The sequence below is a fragment of the Rhynchophorus ferrugineus genome, unplaced genomic scaffold (assembly GCF_030347505.1).
Source record: "Rhynchophorus ferrugineus isolate W39M unplaced genomic scaffold, kcgeb_rfMv2 rfM2, whole genome shotgun sequence".
Classification (NCBI taxonomy): Eukaryota; Metazoa; Arthropoda; class Insecta; order Coleoptera; family Curculionidae; genus Rhynchophorus; species Rhynchophorus ferrugineus.
Genome location: NW_027472581.1, coordinates 66,147,972 through 66,171,317, shown reverse-complemented (window position 1 = coordinate 66,171,317; position 23,346 = coordinate 66,147,972). Strand labels below are relative to the sequence as shown.

Here is a 23,346-nt window from a genome sequence, read left to right as displayed (position 1 = left end):
TTATTACCAAGACTATTAATTAGTTTAGAGCACATAGTAAATGTATACGCTGAAATGTGTCTAAAAATCACTTTTATAACATTATGGTATATTGTTTAAATTTGTAAAGATTTTTTCATGATTATTAAATGAAATTAATTCAACAACAATTAATTACAAGCATAATAACAATATTTGTATTTGAATAAATGTACTGAGGCATAATATTTTTATTAGATAAAAGAATTTTTTTGGAATTTGGAACACAATGAAAGAGTAAGTTATTAAATTTTCAAAACTTTGTTCAAAGACTTATTATTCTGGTATAATAAATGATTTCGGCATCCTTATAATAATATTAAATACATCCTCTATTTTCCACATATTACACTTGAACAAATTTAATATTGTTTAAACATTAGGTATTAAACCTTTTTGGCCACAGTTTTTGTTCCTGTTTTGTTTATTTTACAGATAACAACATAATATAAGAAGTTATCCGAAAATATATGCTGAACATAGTCTTTTTGCAATACATATTAGATATATAATACGTTACGTTACGTACGTACGTACGTTGTCTTGATGAATTTTAACATTTAGTTTATATATTTTTGCATAATACAATGAAAAATATCTTTAAGGTATTTGAAATATTTTTTTAATGTTTGGATCAGCAATATTTATAATTGAAAATTCGAAGTATTAATGTAAACAACTGTCAAAAACCTAACCTAACTATTATATCAGTTAATTTTGACATGTTTCTACATAAAATAATAAATTTCTATTTAGCATTATTAAGTTATTCAGATTAAAATGCTAAAGATGTTAATCACGAAACCATCAAAATTGCATTTTCGATATTCATTACTTTTGTTATTTGATTTGAAGCTGCTGTCGAAGCCTATCAAATACTTTTAGAAACTTATGGTGATGCTGCTCCATTATATCCCATGTGTCGGTATTGATGCAACATGCTTAACTGGCATGTAGTTTCGCAAAGCTAAAAACTGATTGGACTACTGGCTGGCCATCATCGTCCTTTCGAAACGATATCACCATGTTGCCAGAAAGATGGTAAAAGATAGTAGACAATGATGGAAAATATTCTGACATATATATATATATATATATATATATATATATATATATATATATATATTGCAATTTTTCTTAATAGGTGTATTTTCAAAGTGAAGAAATGTGAAAGTGAAAAAGAATGATTTAAATGAATTGAATGAATGAATGAAATTTTAACCGCCTAAGAATATGGACAAGAAAAATGGGCCTTAGATAAACCAAATAATCAGGTCTTTTGCTGTAGTTTCTAGACTAGTAGACAGTAGCTCACCTTAAGTAATAGGTCCGGTCCAGAAAATGCCTAGTCGCTAAAAGGGAAACTAAAATAAAGTTACTTTTAAACTACTAGTTAAATATACAAAGATGTCACAAAAATAATTTTATATTACTTAAAGGAGTAATACCCTTGAAATATAAATTGTATTATTCTAGATGAGGAAATTGAAAGGCCGTTGTTTTTATAAATAAAATTGGCAATGTCAAGGTTTTTATTTTGTTATTTAAATCAACATGTAGTGTCATAAAGTAGCATAGTAGCTATAACTACAGTTTGTATTCAATGAACGCAACAGCGATCTTCTGTGACTAATTACTTCGGTTTGAATTCCAAGCCTTCATACGCTATTGTCTCTCTACGTTCTTTTATTCAATTTACAGTTCTTAACCTTTTAAAACCACCAGCCTGGTTACTTAACATAAGTTAGATTTTACGTTATTGGTTATGCGTAATCACATACATATAGTATGTGATCTGTCATCATTCGAAGTGTAACTAAGAGAACCGTTTTGAGAGCATGTGAACGATATGTGCATATATACTGAGTTTGAAATATTTGTGAAATACGATAATACTCATGTACGTACAGACGAACTTCAGATGACCTTCATTCAGTATGATAGATATACGCGATGTGCAAAATGAAAAATAAAGATTATTTTTTCATGATTGTCCATGTCTAAATAAACTTATTGATAGCAATTGGCATTTAAAAAATTACTACTCTGCACATATTTAGATTTAATATTTTTGCTAAATTATTATCGTTTTTATATTTTGAAAAATACAGTCTATTTTTTAAACGCTTGATCTATTTTCAGGCATTTATTGAAGTAAAGTTGCTCCAATATATTTTGATCAAAATGTATTCCAGCAGGTGGAATAACTTTTCCATAACTTTCCATCTTTCTGGTAACATGGCGACACCATGTCGAAAAAATGAAGTTGGTGTGGTATTCATCATCTCTCCATTCTCGAACTTCTTCCACTTTTCGAAACCATGTGCTAACCAAATCATAGTGCATTGCTCTAAACAAGGGGTAATAATCTGGTGAATACGCCGATTGCAGTCTGATGTCTGATGATGGTTTCCCGTTCAAGCAACAGTGTATCTTTTGCAACAAGAATGTGACATTATGCCTGTTATTTGTTATTGCTGGTCTTTTTACAACAATATGTTGTACAATTTATTCAAACCACATCGTTAGATAATTGCAATAACAGTTTTAATCGATATTAGCAACTCGTAATACACCATTCCTTGCCGATTTCTTGTTTGCTCCTTTAATATGAACTTTTTTGGTCTTCCCCAACTTCCTAGGCATTTACATCAAAATCACGATCTTCGTCGTAACTAAAACCGACAATTAGAATATCACGTAACAGCATCACCATAAATCTCTAAATGTGGTAGTGGTTTTGGTGAGCTTCGGTAGCAGATTTCTTCAAACAACGAAGTAATTAATCTCGAAAATGCAATCTTGAGAATAATGACGAACAATTCAATCATACTTTATATACAAATATACATTTATATACAAATTTTGAAACCATCACACTGAATAGTTAAGGTTAGGTTATATAAGAGTTGTTTACATTGGTACTTCGAATTTCCATTAAAAGATATCGCTGATTAAGATACATAGATGCACCCAATAGTTCTCTGAGTTTTGAGTGTGTTTTTATAATAACATATATGAAAATAAAAACTTGATACAAGTTTTTGCCGGCTTTGTTGGTGCAGTGGTAAAGTGGTTCTGCTGTGTCGATAGTCGCGGGTTCGAACTTTGCAGGAGGCATGGTCGGAAATATATGTTTATGATTATTTAACATTTTGTGATTGTCCTTAGCCAAGAGTGCAAAATCCGATAAGGAAGATGATCCCAGTCACGCTAGTAACCAAGCTGGGTAGGACTGGCTGTCTTCCGGATGACCTCCAACTAGGTCATTCGCCATTCGGTAGGCTTATTATCGAGGGCCGTGGTTCGGAATACCACCGTATCTCCAGCGCAGGCAAATCCTAGTTAGTGAAAAGGAGATTCGAAAATATAACAAAAAAAGTTGGACAAATTTAAAACAAAAATTTAAAAAATTTGATTACATTTGTCCAACAGCGAACTAGCCTATTTAATAATATTTTATTAAACAAAATTTTTAAAATATTACACCTTTAATAACAAAATTATGATGAATTAGTACAAAATCAATTCGTAACAAGAATCAATTTCACTTAGCCTCAAGCTATCAAACTCAGGGCTATCAATTTTATTATTTTATACGAACACTTCCGCGACAGGCCACAATAAACTACAAACCGCTCGTAACAGATGGAAGAATTTTCTTATCCCGAATGGAGAGAAAAAAGGAACGGTCATTATTTTTCCGGTAAAGTTCTCAATATCGCGGTTCTTGCTCTGGCTTTTAAATAAACCGAGTTTCCTCGCCACGTTTATGGAAATTTAGCGCTCAGAATGTTCCTAATTCACTCCTACCGTTCGGGACGCTATCGAAACCCTTTGGTAGACAAAACATTTATTTTGGGGGTTAGATGTCGATAATTAAATCGGTTCGGCAAAGGAAATTGCACAAAATTGTGCAAATTCACTGGCTTTATCAGAACGAGGGCGGATATATTAATCGTTTCGCAGTTTTGATTAATATGTAATTCGAGTTTAAACATTGTAGATTTAAGCAGTGTTTTATTCAACAAATGAATTCAAAATTAATATCTGGCCGTGGCTTATGACTGCCATTAATTAAAATTTATTTACTTTTTATCGAGTTTAAATTAACGTTTTGATGATACATATTAATAAAACAATTGAAAAATATGTTTACTATTGAATAATATATAAAGAGTTTATAAAAAAATTAACACGTCTACGCAATATTTATTTATTAATAAGGCGTCGAGTCACCATTTGTTTATAGTTCTAAGTCTAGCGATAGTGCTGGTCAGGAAAGATGTTTGATGGTATTTTGGAGCCCCTCAACTATGATTGAATGTTTTTGGCTGTATGAAAATAATAAGATCTTTATAATTGAGGATGTCGAGTTATTTATTTGCAGTAATTCAACCAGTGATGTGAATGGGAGGGCCAACTGAATACCACGATATTGTCACACAAATCATAACAGAACCTGCCCCATCACTGTAGTCAAGGAAGCAGGCAGTCCGAATCTTTTTTAAGGCGCCATACATAAAAGCGGTAATTTGTAACAAATAGTGTAAACGATGATACATGACACCACGCCATATATTTTGAATCATCAAGTGTCCAGCTTTAGTGATCGTTTCTCTACTTCTATCGCTGCTTAGCATTAACCTCCTCTATAAGGGGCTTCGCAATCACAGCCCTTCTATGAATGTTAGTTTTGTGGAGATGCTGCTGAATTGCTTTTGTTATGTTTTGTAGTTGTGTTGTTTGCATTGGTTTCTTGTTAACTGGTTCCCTTTAAATATTTATCAGTTTCTGTCAGTTCACTCTAGATTTCGCCCACTAGTTTTCTCTGAATTTGATATTTCACCATGTTTTGTGAATGTGAAGCTATGTCTTAGCCATATGAAAAAGTCTAAGATATCACAGATTTTACCGGTAACTTGTTTTAACCATCACATAACAAAGCATATAATACACTGCATACTAATAACAATAACATATAAGACTTGACGTGTAAACAAAGTAATAAATATATGACCGTCATATTATTTACACGAAGCAGCGTTGCAGATATACAACAATATATAATATATTTAATTTTGTTGATATTATTTTCTCCTGTATATATCTAACTGAAAAACAATTTTATAACACTTTTTTTATTTCTATTGTAACCTAATCATAGGAAGAAGACTCCGCGGACGCGTTCTTGTCGCAGAAGTTGAAGCTAAATCGGCGGCGGAGAAGTTATGAACATAGTAAAAACCTAAAGATAAGAAAAGTGACACACCCTCGGTAACAGCTCGCACTCATACAATGTCTGGAGGCTGACGAAAGCATTGTGCAACGAAAGCAACTGAATTTGTAGTCACAGATCAGGAGATCAACTTAAAAAAGTTATTGTCGAAGATTTTTCAATATCCAATGACCAACCAATATATCAATCATAATGCCGATACCAACGAGAACTAAGGTGTTATCAATACAATAACCAATCTAGATACCATTTTACTCGAACTTCGGGAAGGGTACCTTGTCATGCATATCAAATTATCGCAACAATCATTAAGAAGCTCACTCCCCGAAAAGAATATCACAAATTCCATTTTCAGGTCGTAAAAATTTCTATCAATCTAGAAATACTCCTATAATGCTGTTATATCGAAAAAGGAATACAAATCAGTACAATCAAACTGTCTTTATCAAAAGAGTAATTATTTAAACCTTGATTGAAGCCTCGAAAATGAAAAGCAAGACGTTAGGTTAGCAAGCGAAGTAAACTGCTTTAAGTTAACCGGGGACTTTAACAAAGTATGATGTCATGGTCAAATTCTGATGGCATTAAAGTTTAGCATAGTTGGGAAACTGATTACTCAATTCAACATCGGTGATTATTTTTCTACTGGGAGATCCGCTAGGATCCACTAAGATCATCCAGTCTGATATTCTACAGGATTTCCTACTCGTCCCGGTACTCTTTAATATTTATAGCCGATGCAATATAACAGTCCTTATATCCCTAAGGTTTAAACAATAAAATCTGCATTTTATGTGGATGATACTACCTGCCAGTGTAAAAAGACTGACAATCCTACAAACACATATCTCAAACTCCAAGAGCTAAATATGGCTCACATATGATACACAACTGCTACTGACACAGCAGTCTATTCTGACCTTCTTTAAACGAATACAAAATATTTATTATATATATTTATATTATTATTTATTTATTATATACATACATATGTAAATATATATATATATATATATATATATATATATATATAACTTGTCTGTTAATATAAATATAATTTGTTGTTCATGACGAAATATAAACTCACTGTTTTTCCAATTCTAGCAAGTTCCTTCTCCTGTCTTCCATTACTTTCATTTTCTGTTCTCAGAGTTTTAAATCAATTGATATATTCTGTCTTATTTTCATCGATTTCAATACTTATATTTTCTAGCTCTCCTATATCTATAGCTGCCATTTCTATTTTTTCATAGAGTTATTTGCAACATTTTTTGATTATTTGATATATAAATATTGTGAATAGTAAATGTATAGTATTTAATTAAAATACGATACATAATGTGATTATTGATTTATTTAAGGAATGTAATCATTAACGTTTAATCCAATGTCAGATATTAAATTGCTTCTCAATATAAAATACCTAAATAACACAAATAATTTAATAAAATATATAATATAGATACAATATTTAATAACCTTCATTTAGAATTAATTAGATAATATTTTAATTTAATGGTAATTATAGTTTCTAGAAATTAATTTTTTTGTTAATAGAAACATTATAATATTTTGTTCATTAATTTTGTGGAAAATGATCCAACAATCGGCATTAAAACTAAAAATCCGACACCATTTTCATGTTTTATACTTTATAAGAATATAATCATAATTATATTTTAATCTGTCTATTTAACCTTTGTTTTTATAAATTAGGGTCTTTTTAGGCTAGATCTACTGCTAATATGGGATTTGAACCACGGTTCTTGACATTAAGCCTACCGACTGAGGACTGACCAACTTAGAGACCATTCCAAAAGACATTCTGTCCGAACCAGCTTAGTTACTGATATGAAGGAGGTAGTTATTCTTTGTAGAATATTAAACTAATAGAGAGACATTGCCTAGAAATCTTTACAATTATAGTCACAAATAAAAACCAGCCATTATCCCATCCCTGGAAGGATCATACTCCGCCCTAACAACTGCGGCTACCAAATCTGCTCCAAGCATAAAGATTATTTTTTCGTAACTATTGATATAAAGTAAGTCAAAATATGAGGCTATTCAATGTCGGTTCAAAATCAAATCCGAATTTTTAGGGAGCAAATGATTATTTTTCGTGGATTATCTCCTAGTATTAACCCATTATTACTGTTGTTATTTTAAGATATTAATAGAATATTGCTATTTAACCTCAGTGTAAAATCTAAATTGCAGTAATCATATGAAATTCCATCAACATAAAATATATATAGAATAGCAAATTAAATTTTAATTTTATAATTTTTAATAAATTATGTAAACTTAAAATATTTGTTAAATTGTTAATTGTTTCAATAAACAATATAAAAATTTAGTAAAAGTAGTTTAATTAATCTTAATAAATTAAAATTGTTATCATAAAATTATATAATCTTAAAATATTTGTTAAATTGTTAATTATTTCAATAGAAAATATAGTTCATTTTTTAATATTCTGCACAAAATTAGATTTTGTTTAGAATTTTTTAACCACTCGGACTCACTTGAATAACTTTTAATATAACCTAACTTTATGTTAAATTAATGAAAATGAATAGCCAATAAAAAACAAGGAGATATTACGCTTTTTATCGTCATAAGCTCCGCTTAATGTTTCAAGTCCTTCTCATAAAAAAAATTAATAATAATTTTCATTAAATCTCATTTAGGTAAATAAGAGGAACATTATATTAAGTGTTGGTGGCTAATAATATTTGATTTTCTTGAGAGGTGACCCTAAAACGACATTCAGTTCACTGCCTAATAATTAATGTCAGTTTACTAAAAAACATTTCAGACGTATATCGTATTATATTGCTTTTCTTGTTCAGTCAAAGGGAAAAAGTTCCATAATACGCTTGCGGCAACTTATGGTGACAACATTCTTGTGAAAGACATATGTTTGATTGTTTAGATAATTTATAAATGACGATGTTAACAAAAAAAATGTAATTCAAATTGTCTCGTGTATTATTAGCTTCTGAAAGTGAGTAGTAGCTGAAAAACCTAAAAACATTATCCTGAATATACAAAAGGTATAGGCTCAAGTAATTCACAAATTTTATAACAAGTTGAATAAAAAAAATACAATTTATCATATTTTGCATCAAGGAAAATTGGACAACGCAGTTCATACATACTGTTTACTTTTTCTTATTGGAGACAAAGAACGAACGAGGCGAAAAACTAATTCATCCTGATTCAAACCACTACCTATAAGCCTACAGATCTGGACTTCTCCACAAGACACAATCTCCAATATCGTCAGAAACAAAACCAACTATATTTTGGTCAATGCCAGATATAAGTCCAGTATATTCGATGTAAAGGCATATTCTGATGATGGTGTTTCATTTGATCCAGTAACAACTGAAGAATAACAGCAGCAAGCAGCAAGTTCAGCCTCGCCTAAACGCCAAAATAAGATAAATTAACAAACAAAACAGAAAATCAAATATAGAATTTTGTTGGAAATCAAACAATGCATTAGAACAATAATGGAAAACCAAATCGGCTACCAGAATGTCAGCGTATGTTAAGCAAGGCAACCGAAATTGGACACGATAATATAATATTCCATAAGAAATGAGGCAACACCAACAAGACATGTTACTATCTGAAATAGAACAAATTATTCAAATAGCAAAATCTGGTGCGCCCTGTAGTATAGATCAGTTATCAATATAGCTGTGGAAACTACTGGAGAATGACAACACCCGAAAAATAACTGGCTGGTTGTAACCAACTAGTTAAGCAATCAATGTGTAGTGTAATGATTTTATGACTTTCTCAAATTATATTTAACTAGCTCAAATCAAGCTGGCTGGTTTGAATCAAATCGCAAGTCTCAAATATGGCAATGACATAACTGATCCCCCCACCATCTACCCTAATTAGAATCGACTTGGAAATAGATACTATATCAATATCTTGCGGGATGACTCAAAACAAAACAATACTAATTATTTTAAGCAATTTAGTTTAACTGGAATTATAACAAACGGCTACTCATACATTATATAGTTATGTATTCTCACATTGTTGCTACTCATTAAAAATATTCATTTATATAAAGCTCAAAAGGTTAATTAATATACCTAGTTAATTATCATAATATATAACAATTATAAAATAAATATTTAACGGAACAAAAATCAACAGAGAACGTAATCAGTTTAATTAAGCTCGAAAAAATACTCGCTTTCATTTTTACAGGAAAAAGGAAATTTTATACACATTATGAAGATAATTGAACATAAACACTTAATTAGATAAAATCTAATTACAAAAAATATCACAAAGCATACTGGTATTTAAACCATTAAGGAAATCAAATAATACAGGATTGACAAATGTTTAATTTTAATAATTAATTAAATGCTTTGTGGTATAAATCATTTAGAAATACCACTAATTACATAACCATTCAATAATTTAATTATCTTTTAAATATTCATAAATAGTATTTGATTTTCTCTTGCCACGCTATTTAATTCTTTTTTGTAAAGCAGGGTGTTACCCTTTTATATTTCGAGAATTGTGTTTAAAAATATATAGGTATTAACTATATATAGGTATTAATAATTTACAGCTAGCTTTCCGATGGAGAGTCCGAAAAAATCCGATTAAGAGTTATTATTTATATTATGGATCTAATAATGAAAAAACACTAATTTATCAACGAAAATTGCATTATTATTTTTAGAAGTATTTTCCATAATGATCAATAGACATTTACATGCATTTGAACCAATGTTTATAATATATTTTCCAATCCGATTGAAGTAACTTTTGAGGTTAAATTTTGTAGTGTCCAGCGTAAACAAATCATTTTCACAGCTATATGTTCATGCAATATTTTATTGATGCTAGTCATTAATCCCTTGACTATCTTCAAATATTGTTTGACCCACAGCATCAATGTTTTCTGGCACAACAATTGATTTTGGACGTATTTCGTCTTTGTGCGAACTGTGGATATGATTAAATTCGTTTCGCGTTTCACAGTAGCCAAGTATGGGGCTTCATCGTCAAGAGTCAAAATAAGTTGATCGATTCACTTCTATTTTGATGATCCATGTCGTAAAAAATCATATCACAAAAATGTTTACGAGTTAACTTAATTTCTTCACTAAGACAACAATTTAAAGTCACTGTAAACAACACAAGTGGTGCTCAAGTGATAAAAATTCTAAAGAATCTCGCGGTCATAAAGGTCAAAATTCCAACTGTAAACGTCGGATGGAGTCTACCATTAGATGGCATAGATCAAAACATAAACATCAACTCTCATAAACTGATTAGTCATCACACAAGTGATGAAAATCAATGAAGTGAATCAGTTAAGAATATATCTTCCATCTCAGTTCATCAATAGATGATGACAATATACTATAGCTGTCTTTGTACAATTATTCGAAAAATCCTTAAACATAATACAGCTTGCAACCATGTTAAAAAAAGTTCAATGCTAGTATTACAATTTTTGCGGCTTAAATAATTGACGTTGGTAAACTATAGTGTCACCTATTTAAAATATTGTTTGTTATTCAATGAATAATTGTGATACCAAATCATCACGGTAATTTGCACGATTGAGTATCACGTTCAAGTTATAACATACTAATATTTTAAAACAGTCTCGTAGCCCTTTAAAGTCGACTCTTCAATGCTTGGTGAACAAATTTGAAACGAGATAGTTCAGTAAACAATCATCTAAAACACGTAGTTCAAAAGAGAGGCCACGATATCTTTGCAACAGATCTCCACGCAGTCAATTTCACCCGTGTATACTTATACTCGTACAAAATTCAACTGAGCTAGAAGCTCAAAATGAATGGATATAGACAAGACTGCTTTTTCAGTGACTGAACTTCCAAGCGCTTGATTACCCCCCAGATTTCATCTTATGGGATTTTCTAAAGTTGTAGGTATAGCCAATAATCCGCAGCCAACACGCTCAATATAGTCCATGTTATTGCTTAAATTTAGCTATTTTTAGGCGGCAGCTTCAGTAAAAATTGAACCACTCAGAATCGTGCCTAGTGATAGTAGTGTATCACTGAAGTTTACACATTGCATAAACTTATTGAACATATCTTGATTCATTTAATAACTAACATCAATACTAGTCTAAATTTTGTCTAGACCTTGTCTAGCATTTGTCCAGCTAATATATACATGTATGTATATATGTTTAAATATGTATAGCTAATATATATATTTAATTCAGCTTACCATAATTCTGATTAAGTATACATAAAACTAATGTAGTTTTAATAATCTGTGATAAGCAATAAAGTAATAAAACTGATCTAGGCTACCGTAAAATATAACTGTGTAAAAAATCAGACATTCCTATTATCGAGGATATATTGCCATAGCATACTGTGTCATTCAATAATTATTACAACAATTTTAAATTATATTTATTAATATGTTATAGAAATAAAATTATAAATATTTCTTCTAATTATCCATAACCTATCCAGTAACAAAAATGTTAATTAAATTATGTGAGATAAAATGTAACCTGTATGTAATTATTGCATCTAGATTTATAATTCAATTTTACTCAAAATTAGTTTAAAAATTTAATATTTATATACATCAAGGAATAAAATATAATAATATAGAACCAATTTATCATTTAACTTTAGATAACATTCGTCAGCATTGTTAGATTTAGGCTATAAATATTTTCCAATGACAATAAAATATTTACGTTAATAAACGTTATTAATTTATCTATTTATCGAGATGAAATAAAATTATGAAAAATCGGTACTTATTTAAATTAAAACTAAATTATAACTTGGGGTAATATCTACAATGCTATATAAAAACAATAAATATAGAAAAAGATAAACACAAATTATTTGAAATAATTGAATGTAAACGTAACTATAAGAAACGGCTCTTCATAGCTTACTCAATTGTGTATCACCTGACAATTATTTATGAAAAAGAAAAGCAACGCGAAAATTAGGTTATCCCCCGTATTTTACAAAAGAAACATCGCACAATATTGACAATCTCACATTGTCACTACTCCACACCGGTAATAACAGACACAAAGCAAGAAACAAGCAGAAAAAACGTCTCCAGCTAATTATTCCCGTTTATCCTCTTACCTTCGCCGGATGCAGGATCGCAGGATGCACCACACTGTTAGGCAGATCGTGATGGCAAGACCATAGGATCAACGACGCTTTGTCAGTCTGGTCTGACAACAGGTCTCAGACTGTTTTGGATACGTGCGCCAGAAGGCGGCGATGCCAGTAAGGCCCTGCGTGATCGATAGAATGAAACGACAACGACCATCGAGGATAGAAGTCGGTGGGATGGAGAATATGAAGCATTTTTGTTTCTCAAGCTGGGTTTCATTTATATTTCGTCTTATATTACTAGATTTTTTACAGTATCACAGTAAACAGTAAAATACTGTTTATTATTTTGTTTATTGTTACAAAACCTAATTAGCTCTAATCTCTTTGTTTACAGATAGAGTTTCAATTTGAAACTTTATTGTGGAAAATCGGCACAATATTTTTAATTTAAAGTATTGCCCATCGATAAACGCTATTTTTTATCCATCTTTCGGGCAATTTACGGATTCGTTCTCAAAAGAACGGTATATCATTTTAAGACTATCCACCAATCGATCTATTTTTTAGTGTCTTCATATTCGGAACAAGTATTAATCAAAAGGAGCAACGTCTGAAGGAAGCAGCCGGTGGGATAGAACATCTCATTTTAATGTTTCCGAGCCGGTTTTATAATATGTTAAAGAATAACTAATATTGTTGTGTCTCTGCTTCTATTCTGGTCGTTTTTTGCGCAGTGCTCAGTTCAAGCGCATCAATGATAGTCAATGGCTATCCCCGTTGATGGTTTCAGCAACTCATTCTCTACAACAGCAAACTTATCCCACCAAGTACAGATAATAAGCGTGGCGATATAGATATTCGGCTTTATTGTTGATACCAGAGGATCGCCATGATATTTTTCGCATTAGATTATCGTAATGATCGATTTTCATCACCAGTAACAATACGGTAATTTCCTGTTTGGTCGTTGAAGCAGCATCTCATACATGACCTTTCAATGTCTCTTGACTTCAATTAGTACGCCACAAAATTTCTAAACGCTTGGATTGGAAATTGTTTCTTATAGCTATCAGCAATTCTGCATATTCTTCTTGCATTTTACATGGATAATAATCCAGTAATATTTTCAGATCCTCTTCCTCAAATTTCTTCGATTGTTAAGAATATTCTTTGCCTTCGATGCCTAAATCAACACTTTTAAAATGGTGAATATATGCTTACATGCATCAAGCATGATTGCCATAAGCTTCGCACAGCTTTCGACCTATATTCAGCCGCTCTTTCTACCAATTTGAAGCAAAACTTCAGTCAAATATTTACTCAGTACAAATTCACATTTTTGCAATGTTCTGGAAAACCGTTTTGTTCACACCATAGGCTAATATATAGAGTATTAAGTTAATACATATAATTTCAGAATTGTTTTGCGTGGTCTTAGCAGAAAGAACGCCATTTTGCTGCTTTTCAATGGTCAGTCTAAATACCATTGCGGACATCTCTAAAGAAAATATTTCATTAGGAAGGCATTTCATTGGTTATGTATTTTATAGGTATCACGTGACTAACCCCTCACATAATATGATTATGAAATGAAATATAAATATGTAAATAAAAAAATAATTAAATGTTGATATAAAAAAGCTGCAACTTGATATCACAAGATATCTCCTGGGAAATATAATCAAAATTACCTACAGAGCCTTTTACCTTTTTCATATTTCCTTAACAATATCAATTTAAATAAGACGCATTATAATTTCTATCATTTTGTTCCTTCATAGTGAGAGCAGACTAAGTCTGTGTCTGTTAATATTTTATTTACTTGTTAACACTGAATTGTATTGAGGCAAGTTATAATTATTTTTACGACGTTATTATGAAAAATTTTGACCGGATAATTAAAACAGCTAATTGTTAAATATAATTCAAACGAACCAGTGAAAAAGTGGTTCAAAAAATGTCCTCGGTTTCGCCTATTTAAGTTATATACCTTTATATTATACTGTATGGTTCACACTTCGATCAAATGATACATAATAAAAAGTGCCCAACTGTCAGTGACGCTTTAGCATAAAGTTGGTTACAAATCTACCCGATGCCATTTAGTAAACAGTAACGCCACCTATTGTAAATATTTTAAATTAATTTATAGGCCTATATATAAACAAAAATGAATCACCGAATTGTATATACGCACATAGCTTACACCAAACTGGATAATTATATTTTTGTTATGTTCGTTGTCGTCAAGACAAAGTTTGAACAAAAATGAATTAAAAAGCTTATGGAAATGTTTTTATTAATATGAAGAGAATGAAGAAAATATATATGATCAAAAAAATACTTTTTTTTAAAATGGCTTGTCAGTTGCGCGGGCGTATAGGTCAAATTACTACAACCTAAAACGCCACCTGAACCACTGAATTCATTACTTTCTAGACAAGAACATAATCTATACAATTATTTCTTGCAAAATATTCAACATTACAACACATAATTCCACTTCATTTAGTGTAAATACAACTGAGTAAAAGGATTTAAATTCAACTTTTAGGGTATTTTTCTTCTATAACGCAAATCATATCCATCCATTTCAATGACATGATGGAAACTAAAGCACATAGATGAATTTGGTTACAATTAAGTTTAAATAATAAAAAAATAATACAGCTAAAAAAGTAACACAAAAACTTGATTTTAACACAAAATGAAGTTAGATGGATTTTTTTATTTAGACCATAAATAAAAATTAAACTTATTTATTAGGCAATAAAATTTAACTTTAATATCAGAAATTATTTAGTAATTTAAAATGTTTATTATATTCTTATAACAATTATAAAATATCACAATTTTATAACCATTATAAAACTTTATTTCTGCAATATAAAAATGATTCCTGTTTTTATTTTAATATTGTTTTATAATTTAGATTATTTCCAATGATTTATATTTTTAATTATCCCAGAATGAGCAACTTTTAAGAATTTGTTAATATTCATTCGAAATTTTATTAATTCATTTACATTTAGGTTGATATATGGTATAATTTATATTATATCGCTTAAGGTGCTTCCTTATCCATATTAATATTAGGTTCTTGTTTTTATCATTAAGTGTCGAATATATTTTTTTGAGGATATCTTGGGTTTTTTTTGCTTAATTTAAGGTTACTGAATACTGTCGGAAATGTACATGAACTAAAATTGTAATGAAATAATTACAGGCAGCAAAACGAAATGAAATGTTTTTACTAATTACATTGTAAATGATAAACTGAGGATCATCAAGTTTATATTCATAATCCTAAAAAACTATTATATATTTTAAGAATAATTTCTGGAGTGGTTTTCCACTCAATCTCTAAAATCCAATCATTGAAACGCACTGTTAAAGAACGCAATATGTAAAATATAAAACTATTCCAATACATTGAACAATTAATATTGACCCGGTAGAATATTACGAAACATATCGCGTAACATATATGAAGTGCTTGCATTCTATTTCGAACATGTTTTCAATTTAAAAGGCATTTATTCAGAAGAAATTGTATAACATAAATTATTTAAAATATTCTCCATCATCTTCTATAACTTTTTGTCATATCTCTGGCAATATGGAGATGCCGTGTCGAAAATTGTTGAGTACGCTAGGTGCAGATGAAATTTAAAATTAAGCTACTTAAAAGATCTTTGAGTGTTTGAGTGATGAATTCAAAGGGAGTTTGCCTGAGCTGCGGTTTTGTCCAACAAACCCTGTAATTCATTATCTTCAATTCTTTTCAAAATATTTTGGCTTTCAGGTCATTCTTTGATATTAACATCAAAATCACTCATTTTAAATCGTTCAAAGCTAAAATGATAATTGAGATATGGCAGAGCAGTATCAGAATAGGTTTATAAACGTATTTTTTGGAATTTCGCAACATATTTCCTCAAATCAAACAATAAGGCATGAATATTGAAAAGGGGGAATTTTGAGCTATTATTCATGATTAGGATTTGTATCCACCGAATAACACAATAATATTCAATGTAAAACTGTTATTTTATTTAAAAAATAATAAAATAATAATAATATACAATATAAATATATCACATTGGTACATCGCATTTTTATCGATACTGGCTTTCACTAATAACATCTGTTAATAATATAACTGAGTGGACCAAGAAATGGCGAATAGGTTTGAATGCTATGAAATGTATCATTTGGAATATAGCTGAATACTTGAGAGAGCTTGTTAAACAGAAACGAGCAAATCTTTGTATGAGTGTCAAAAATGCGGAAGCCTGTATATCGATTGTATTGATGCTTTTGAATCCACTATTGAAAAAAAAATTATCGTTATACATTCAAGTACAATATACACTAGGAAATGCTTAAATACAATAATCTACTCCGCCAACTCTATGCTTCTAACATTAATATTTTTGAACATTATTTGTTCTGAACGATCTTACAGAGCCGAGCAATAACTCCCTGACTCGGGACTTGAAGCAGAAGCCGAAAAAGCACTTGGATCTGCTATATCTGCAGCTATAACCAAGAAGACAAAAAAGAAATCAATAATTCATTTCATGCAGATTCGGAACATGAGATTCATATCAATTTGTATAAAATAACCGATCATACCAGCACATTTCGTGTCATTTGTTATCATCAATAAATTACATAAAATATTTAAATTTTTCCAATTTCTTTTTTGATTTAAACCACGAAGAAAAACACCTAACACACAATACATCAGAAAATTAATCGATTCTAGGTAGGTTCTAAAAAAGTGTTATTTTACCTAAATTATATAGTGATATAAAGATGAAACTGTCAAGTGAAAAAAAAACAGCGACAAATTCTTCAATGCCTTAATAATAAACAATAAAATAACATCAATATAGTTTTCCATATCCCAAATTGAAAAGTGTTGGTTTATTTTTCAAATGAATATGGATTTTGATTAATTTATTTTACGTCCATATATTGTTCGTCCAATTTAAGGTTTTATATTTGTATATAGAAATTGGAAAGTCTCGTAACAATAGGATCTGTTATAATTAACTAAATGCTATAAAAGGTCTATCACAATATGTTTTTGTATATATAAAGATGAAAATAATACTTTAAATTACATAAACGAAATGTTATTTTGAAATCCTCACCATATCCAAGATAAATACAAAATAATGACACCGGAGCCGTATATAAATCCATTAAAGCTTGGATTTGTTTTAATTTTTGTAATAATTTTTAAGGTGAAAAGTGTAATTAAAGTTACCAAAAAAAATTCAAAAAAAATCAAACATTTCAATCAACGCATTTAGTAAAATATTTAACAATTCAGTCAAACTGGTGCTCACTAATCAAGCAAATAATATTTAATTAAATTGCTTTATCGATAATTTTATATTTACCCATCACTCATTTCAGCATTTTTTTAATTTAAACTTATTTCATTTATATTCTTGGCTACAATTAAGTGAGAGTTATCGAGAAATTCAGCTGTAGCTCTAGTAACAATATATTTACCAAATACACTTTGCATAATATAATAATACTTTTGCATAATTCTGATTTTAAAATGTTAAAAAGTTACTAAATACTTAGTTCTCCTCCCAATTCTCCCTCAATTATTTCAACCAAAAAGTTTATAATATGAACCGAACGAAACGAAAATAACAGATAGAACCACCACTGATCCGCGAATGAATATCCTCTTTTTACCAAAAACTAAAATTATTATATATAATAATTCGAAAATAACAGTGAACTCACATATTCACGACGTCGAATGTATTGCCTATTGCAGTTTATAAATTCGTTTTAATATCAAACTGTATTTTTCTTTTCATTTTATTCATTAATATTAAACGTATTACTAATTACATTAATTGTATGAAAAAAGTAGTTTTATTAGTTATTATGTTCCTAGTATAATATAAGTACTGAAGTATTTCAGTAGTAAAACTTATTCAACAATATGCATCTCTTTGAAGAAGAACTATTTCAAATTGTTAGACGGTAAATATAAATTAAATATTTGTGTTTTGTATGATTCATTTTTTATAAACTCGTCCGAAAGAAGATACACTCTTTATCAGGTGGCAGAAAAATAGGTATGAGAGGGGCCTTAGACCTTTCTCCAAATTGATATGGTGGGGTGACAAATATTTATGTTAATGATCGAATAACACTTTTAGTTGGGATGAAACTCACAATTACAGTGATTAAAGAGAAGATATTCAGGAAATCAGTAGAATTTTAGAAGAAATATGTACACAGACAGTAACAGAAAGTAACTAGAAATATACGCATATCAAAATGGCATGATAAAGAAACGTAAGATGGAAGCATAGCAATGAAAGAAACAATAAATAAACGTAAAAAGATAAATCGGCTCTCCAAAATAAAATAAATACATTAGTTGGACATAAAATTTTTAATTAGGTGGATTAGACCTATAGAAGATACCACTAGTTTAGCGTAAGTATAATAAAATAACTCTAACCTTCAAACTATTATGGCTGTATAATTAACTTTAAGTTAAGTGCTTCGATAATATATGAATTAAGTGTAGTAGATGTACATTATTTTATTTACATTATAACCTTATTATATATCAAGCAAAAATATGTTAATTCCGAAGAATCAAAGCTGATGCGATAGCATTATGACATTAAAATGTTAGTTATTTTTATTTCTTTATTTTGGAAGGACTATAGTATTTGTTTGGTTAAAATATTTAATATTGTATCGAATTTCGGTCTGTTGCGTTGCATTCAAAATTGGTTTAAAATACAAAAATCGAAGCAGCTTCCTTCATATGAAAATATATATTTTATCTATACTATTTAATGTAAAGTTTATTATTATTTTTTTGTTTTTGCCATAATTCAGAACATGTTATCAAGTAGGCGAATGTTATCATGAAAAAAAAATATATATAGGTGCGTGTTTGGTTATAGCGAAAGACCTTATTACTTGTCGTTTAGTTAAAATAATTAAAATTAATTAACTAATTAGACAATTATATCATTATCAATGATTTTTTTCTTTAAATAGGAGAACCACTGATATGTGATTGAATATAATTTCTTACTATAAACTAAAACTATTATATACCAAGTAGGTACTTTAAATATGTATTACTTAATCGTTGCGTTATATGTTATGTTTAAAACATGAAAATCAAATGGTTCTTTACTTGCAAAAATACTTTTGTATTTATGGTATTTAATAGAGAGTTTTTTTTAATTCATTGAACAAAGTAACCGCCTTAAATATAATAAGAAATACATTAAATGTTCTATATCTTCGTTCTACAACAAATTATCATTATTCTTGGCCAAGCAATTCTGTCTGTTTTTTTAAATATTCTAATCGACGGACGAATCGTTCTATTGGGACGACTGATTAACGTGTATTCCGAACCACGGATCCTTGGCATTAAGTCCACCTATAGGCGAGTTATCAAGTATGATATCATAGCAGAAGGCATGCGCTTTTACCCAGCCTGGTTACTGGCATGACTGGGATGATTTTCCTTTTCTTTACAAAATATTGTAAAGGTGTAAAACAGACCTTAAAAGGAAACTAGAAAGAAGTTGCTCAGGCGAAATTGTAGTTTAATCACAAAAATGACAGAAGGCTACAATTCAAAACAGAACATATATAATTTAGGCTTAATATTTATATGATTTTTTTTTGAAAAACTGATAAAAATGTTTTCTCCAACCAATTATTTCTTGCACTAAAAAGATCATTTTTGATTTAATATATAGAAGAAAATTAGGAAACCTTACCATTCGAAAATAAATTTTACCTAAGCCGGCTTGGTAGCTGAAATGGTTAAAGCAACATCACGGCGCTCCTGCTGCAATAGACGTAGGTTCGAATCCTGCAGGGCATGGATGTGCTTATTATTTCTGGTTGTAATTGTAAATGTATTTTAGTAAATATATTTAAACAGTATAAAATCCAACAAGAAATCATTCCAGTTAAGCCAGTAATTAGACAGATGTCTAATCAGGTTGGCCAATGGCCATCATTAACTTAATACCGAGTTTGAATCTCACGTTAAGCAATGGCCCCAGTCGAGATAATCTCTAGTTAGAAAAAAGAATACTTTACAATATAACCAAAAAAATTCTATAATATTAGGTTTACAACTTAACTTTTACCGATTTTTTAGAATATTAATTTTATATAGATAAGTCCCTTCATCCTCAAAATATTATTAATTTTCTATGATTTCTTACCATCACTCAGATAAGATATGAAGATATGTTACATGTTTTGGTAAATATACGGACCACACAAGAGACACGAGAGAACTTCCCATCTCAAGTTCGAAAGAAAAAGGCCTAATTGACATTCAACCTTGAAACTAAGATTAAAGTTCTTCAGAGTTGTAAAGGGAACATTTTATATAACTTATCGTTACTACTGTTACTTGTTTCGAGTTTCGTTCGATTCGATCGTTTGTTACTTCCCTTCAAGTGGAAGAAAAAGAGTTGTTATTAATTTTTAATTTTTATTTATTTAAAAAAACAGTAAACAATACAACTCAACTCAGGAGGCAAAATATAACATTATACATAACAATAACTATCAGTTATTGTTATGTATAATGCACCATATCATAGCACACTGGTGAAAAAAATCCCAATAATAGCATCAACAAAGGCTCTTATGAAAAGATGGTTTTCAAAACATGAATTAAGTTTTGATGAGACTATGATTAAAACTGAACTATTTCAAACTATTACTCGGTAAATATTAGGTTTAATTAGGTTTTTTGCAATTTAGTTCTTTTAGAAATAAGCCCGAAAAATGATATAGTGTAGATCAGATGGCTGAACAATATAGTTACAAAGTATTACGAATTCCTTCCTATCACTGTATCCAAACTCCCAATCCAATGGAGTTGATATCGGGGGTAGCAAAATATTATTATGATAGGCATGCTGATCGAGAAGGATTGTCTACCATAACATCTTCGGTTTGGATGAACTCGATCATAAATACAGAGGAAGAAATTGATAAATGGTGGAATAGTAAACAAGTTCAAGACAGATTGGAAATCAACTTAGATTTTTGATCAGTGACTCAGAAAGTGACAGTGGCTAAATGAAACTTTCGGGATATGTGATAATGGTTCAATGCTGAGAATTCCAAGACAATTTGATGAGAATGGAAACAACTAAAGGTGTGTAAGTAAAACTGAGGAAAATGGTAATGTAAGGTGTGAAATATTTATGTGCATAGATATGTTTCTAATTGTTCAAAATATACATGAGCATTAGATTAGAATGTCTGAGGAGAGAATGAATACTATCCGTTATGTAAATATGGTAATTGCATTAAGGAGAATTCAGTGATTAATTTTATCAAGAATGATGTGCACCGGTAGTAACAGAATAAATAAAAAATACAGTGATATCAAAATGACTTGACAAGGAAATACACCATCGAAGGAAACAAGACTAAACGTAAAAGGTAAATATGCTCTCTAATAAAAGTAAAATATATTACTTGGATGCACAATTATTCATTAGGTGGGTTAGGCCTCCAGGGTATACCTCTGCATAAAAAAACGCACCCAGAACACTACCTCATAGGTGGTACGGGAAAGAGTTCAATGTAAATATAATAAAACAACTCTAACGTATAAATTATCGTGGCTGTATAATTAACTGTAGTTTAAATTATTCGATAATATAGGCACTAGATGTACTATAATTTTAAAATCAACTATATGTATTTAATAACATTTTTGTTTCATTATTTTATTTAAACTATAATTTTGTTATATGTCAAAGCCAAACAGAACTAAATCTCAGAGTTGATACGGCAACATTGCGACGTTTTGACATCATAAATTTAGATGACGTATGTTCACACCTACTTTGTATAGACTATATGTCTTAAACCAAAGAAATAGAATGATGTCTAATGCATCGAAACATTAAATTGAATTAGCCTATAAACTTCGATTTAGTTTAATACTGGTGGACCATATTGCAAAATGCCTGCAAAATTATTGAAAACATTAATGATACGCCCCCGACAAAAGCTTCAGGAAATAAAAACAAAATACTTTATGACAAAAAAACTATTTATTACTCTTGTAATATATAATATCAACAACAATAGATATCGATGTATTCGATTCAAAACCACTACCTACAAAAAACGTCTTAATTAAATGTCTAATTAAGTACACAGTAACGATAAATTTGGAAATGATTCTTATATTACTCGAAAAACTACAAACGCTTGTCATTATTGTAAATTTTCTTGCTAGTGCAAACAATTGGCAGTGATTTACATGAAACTTTCGATATAACTAGATAATTGACATGGTTATAAATTTCTTTTTATTGATTGTTACGTGAGTTACTACTTATAAATTATGTACAATAAAACAAATTAATAATTAACTTATACCTAACAAGTATATAATTTAGAAATTAAACTAAAAGAATAATTTAATTGTTTATACGTTATACAATTTCCTGGTAATTTCTTAAACGTCGTTTCAAACAATCTAATTGATAACCGTTGAGGAAGAGCTTTGATTTAATTGTGATTTGTTGTATATGTACAACGAACTAGCTGCTCTTAATCTATAGAAATTATTTTTAAAAAGGTAGTTGTAAACGTCCTTAAAACGAACAAACGATCGGACACGTTATTGTAACATGAATCCTGAAGGTATTCCTGGGAACATTTAGTTGTACTTCTTGTTATTGTTGTTTTGTACAAGTTTGTTCTCGTAAGTGTTGCCTTGGCCACAACCAACGTCCATTCCGAAAAACACTTGATTACCCTGCAAAGAAATTAATAAATTATAATCCTAAATTTCATACAATAGCATAAAATATAGTAAATCACTAAACTTATTGGGCTACCATTATAATTTAAATAATCCTTCATAATCATTCAAATAAAAAT

The 23,346-nt window shown here is 29.6% G+C and overlaps 2 protein-coding genes across 5 annotated transcripts in view; both read right to left on the bottom strand.

Annotated features, from left to right (window-relative positions):
• The window catches only part of LOC143191255 (uncharacterized), a 182,893-nt gene extending 170,379 nt beyond the window's left edge, over positions 1 to 12,514 (bottom strand). Inside the window, exon 1 of the mRNA XM_076396151.1 lies at positions 12,415 to 12,514. The gene's annotated coding sequence lies outside the window, so the exon portion shown is untranslated. The remainder of the gene's footprint in view (positions 1 to 12,414) is intronic.
• A 9,975-nt stretch (positions 12,515 to 22,489) lies between these two features.
• LOC143191253 (very long chain fatty acid elongase 4) overlaps positions 22,490 to 23,346 on the bottom strand; it is a 70,524-nt gene continuing 69,667 nt past the window's right edge. For all 4 annotated transcript variants that reach the window (XM_076396148.1, XM_076396147.1, XM_076396146.1 and 1 more), the window contains exon 8: positions 22,490 to 23,221. In XM_076396148.1, the coding sequence (XP_076252263.1) occupies positions 23,123 to 23,221 (99 nt within the window). In that variant the 3' untranslated portion in view covers positions 22,490 to 23,122. The remainder of the gene's footprint in view (positions 23,222 to 23,346) is intronic.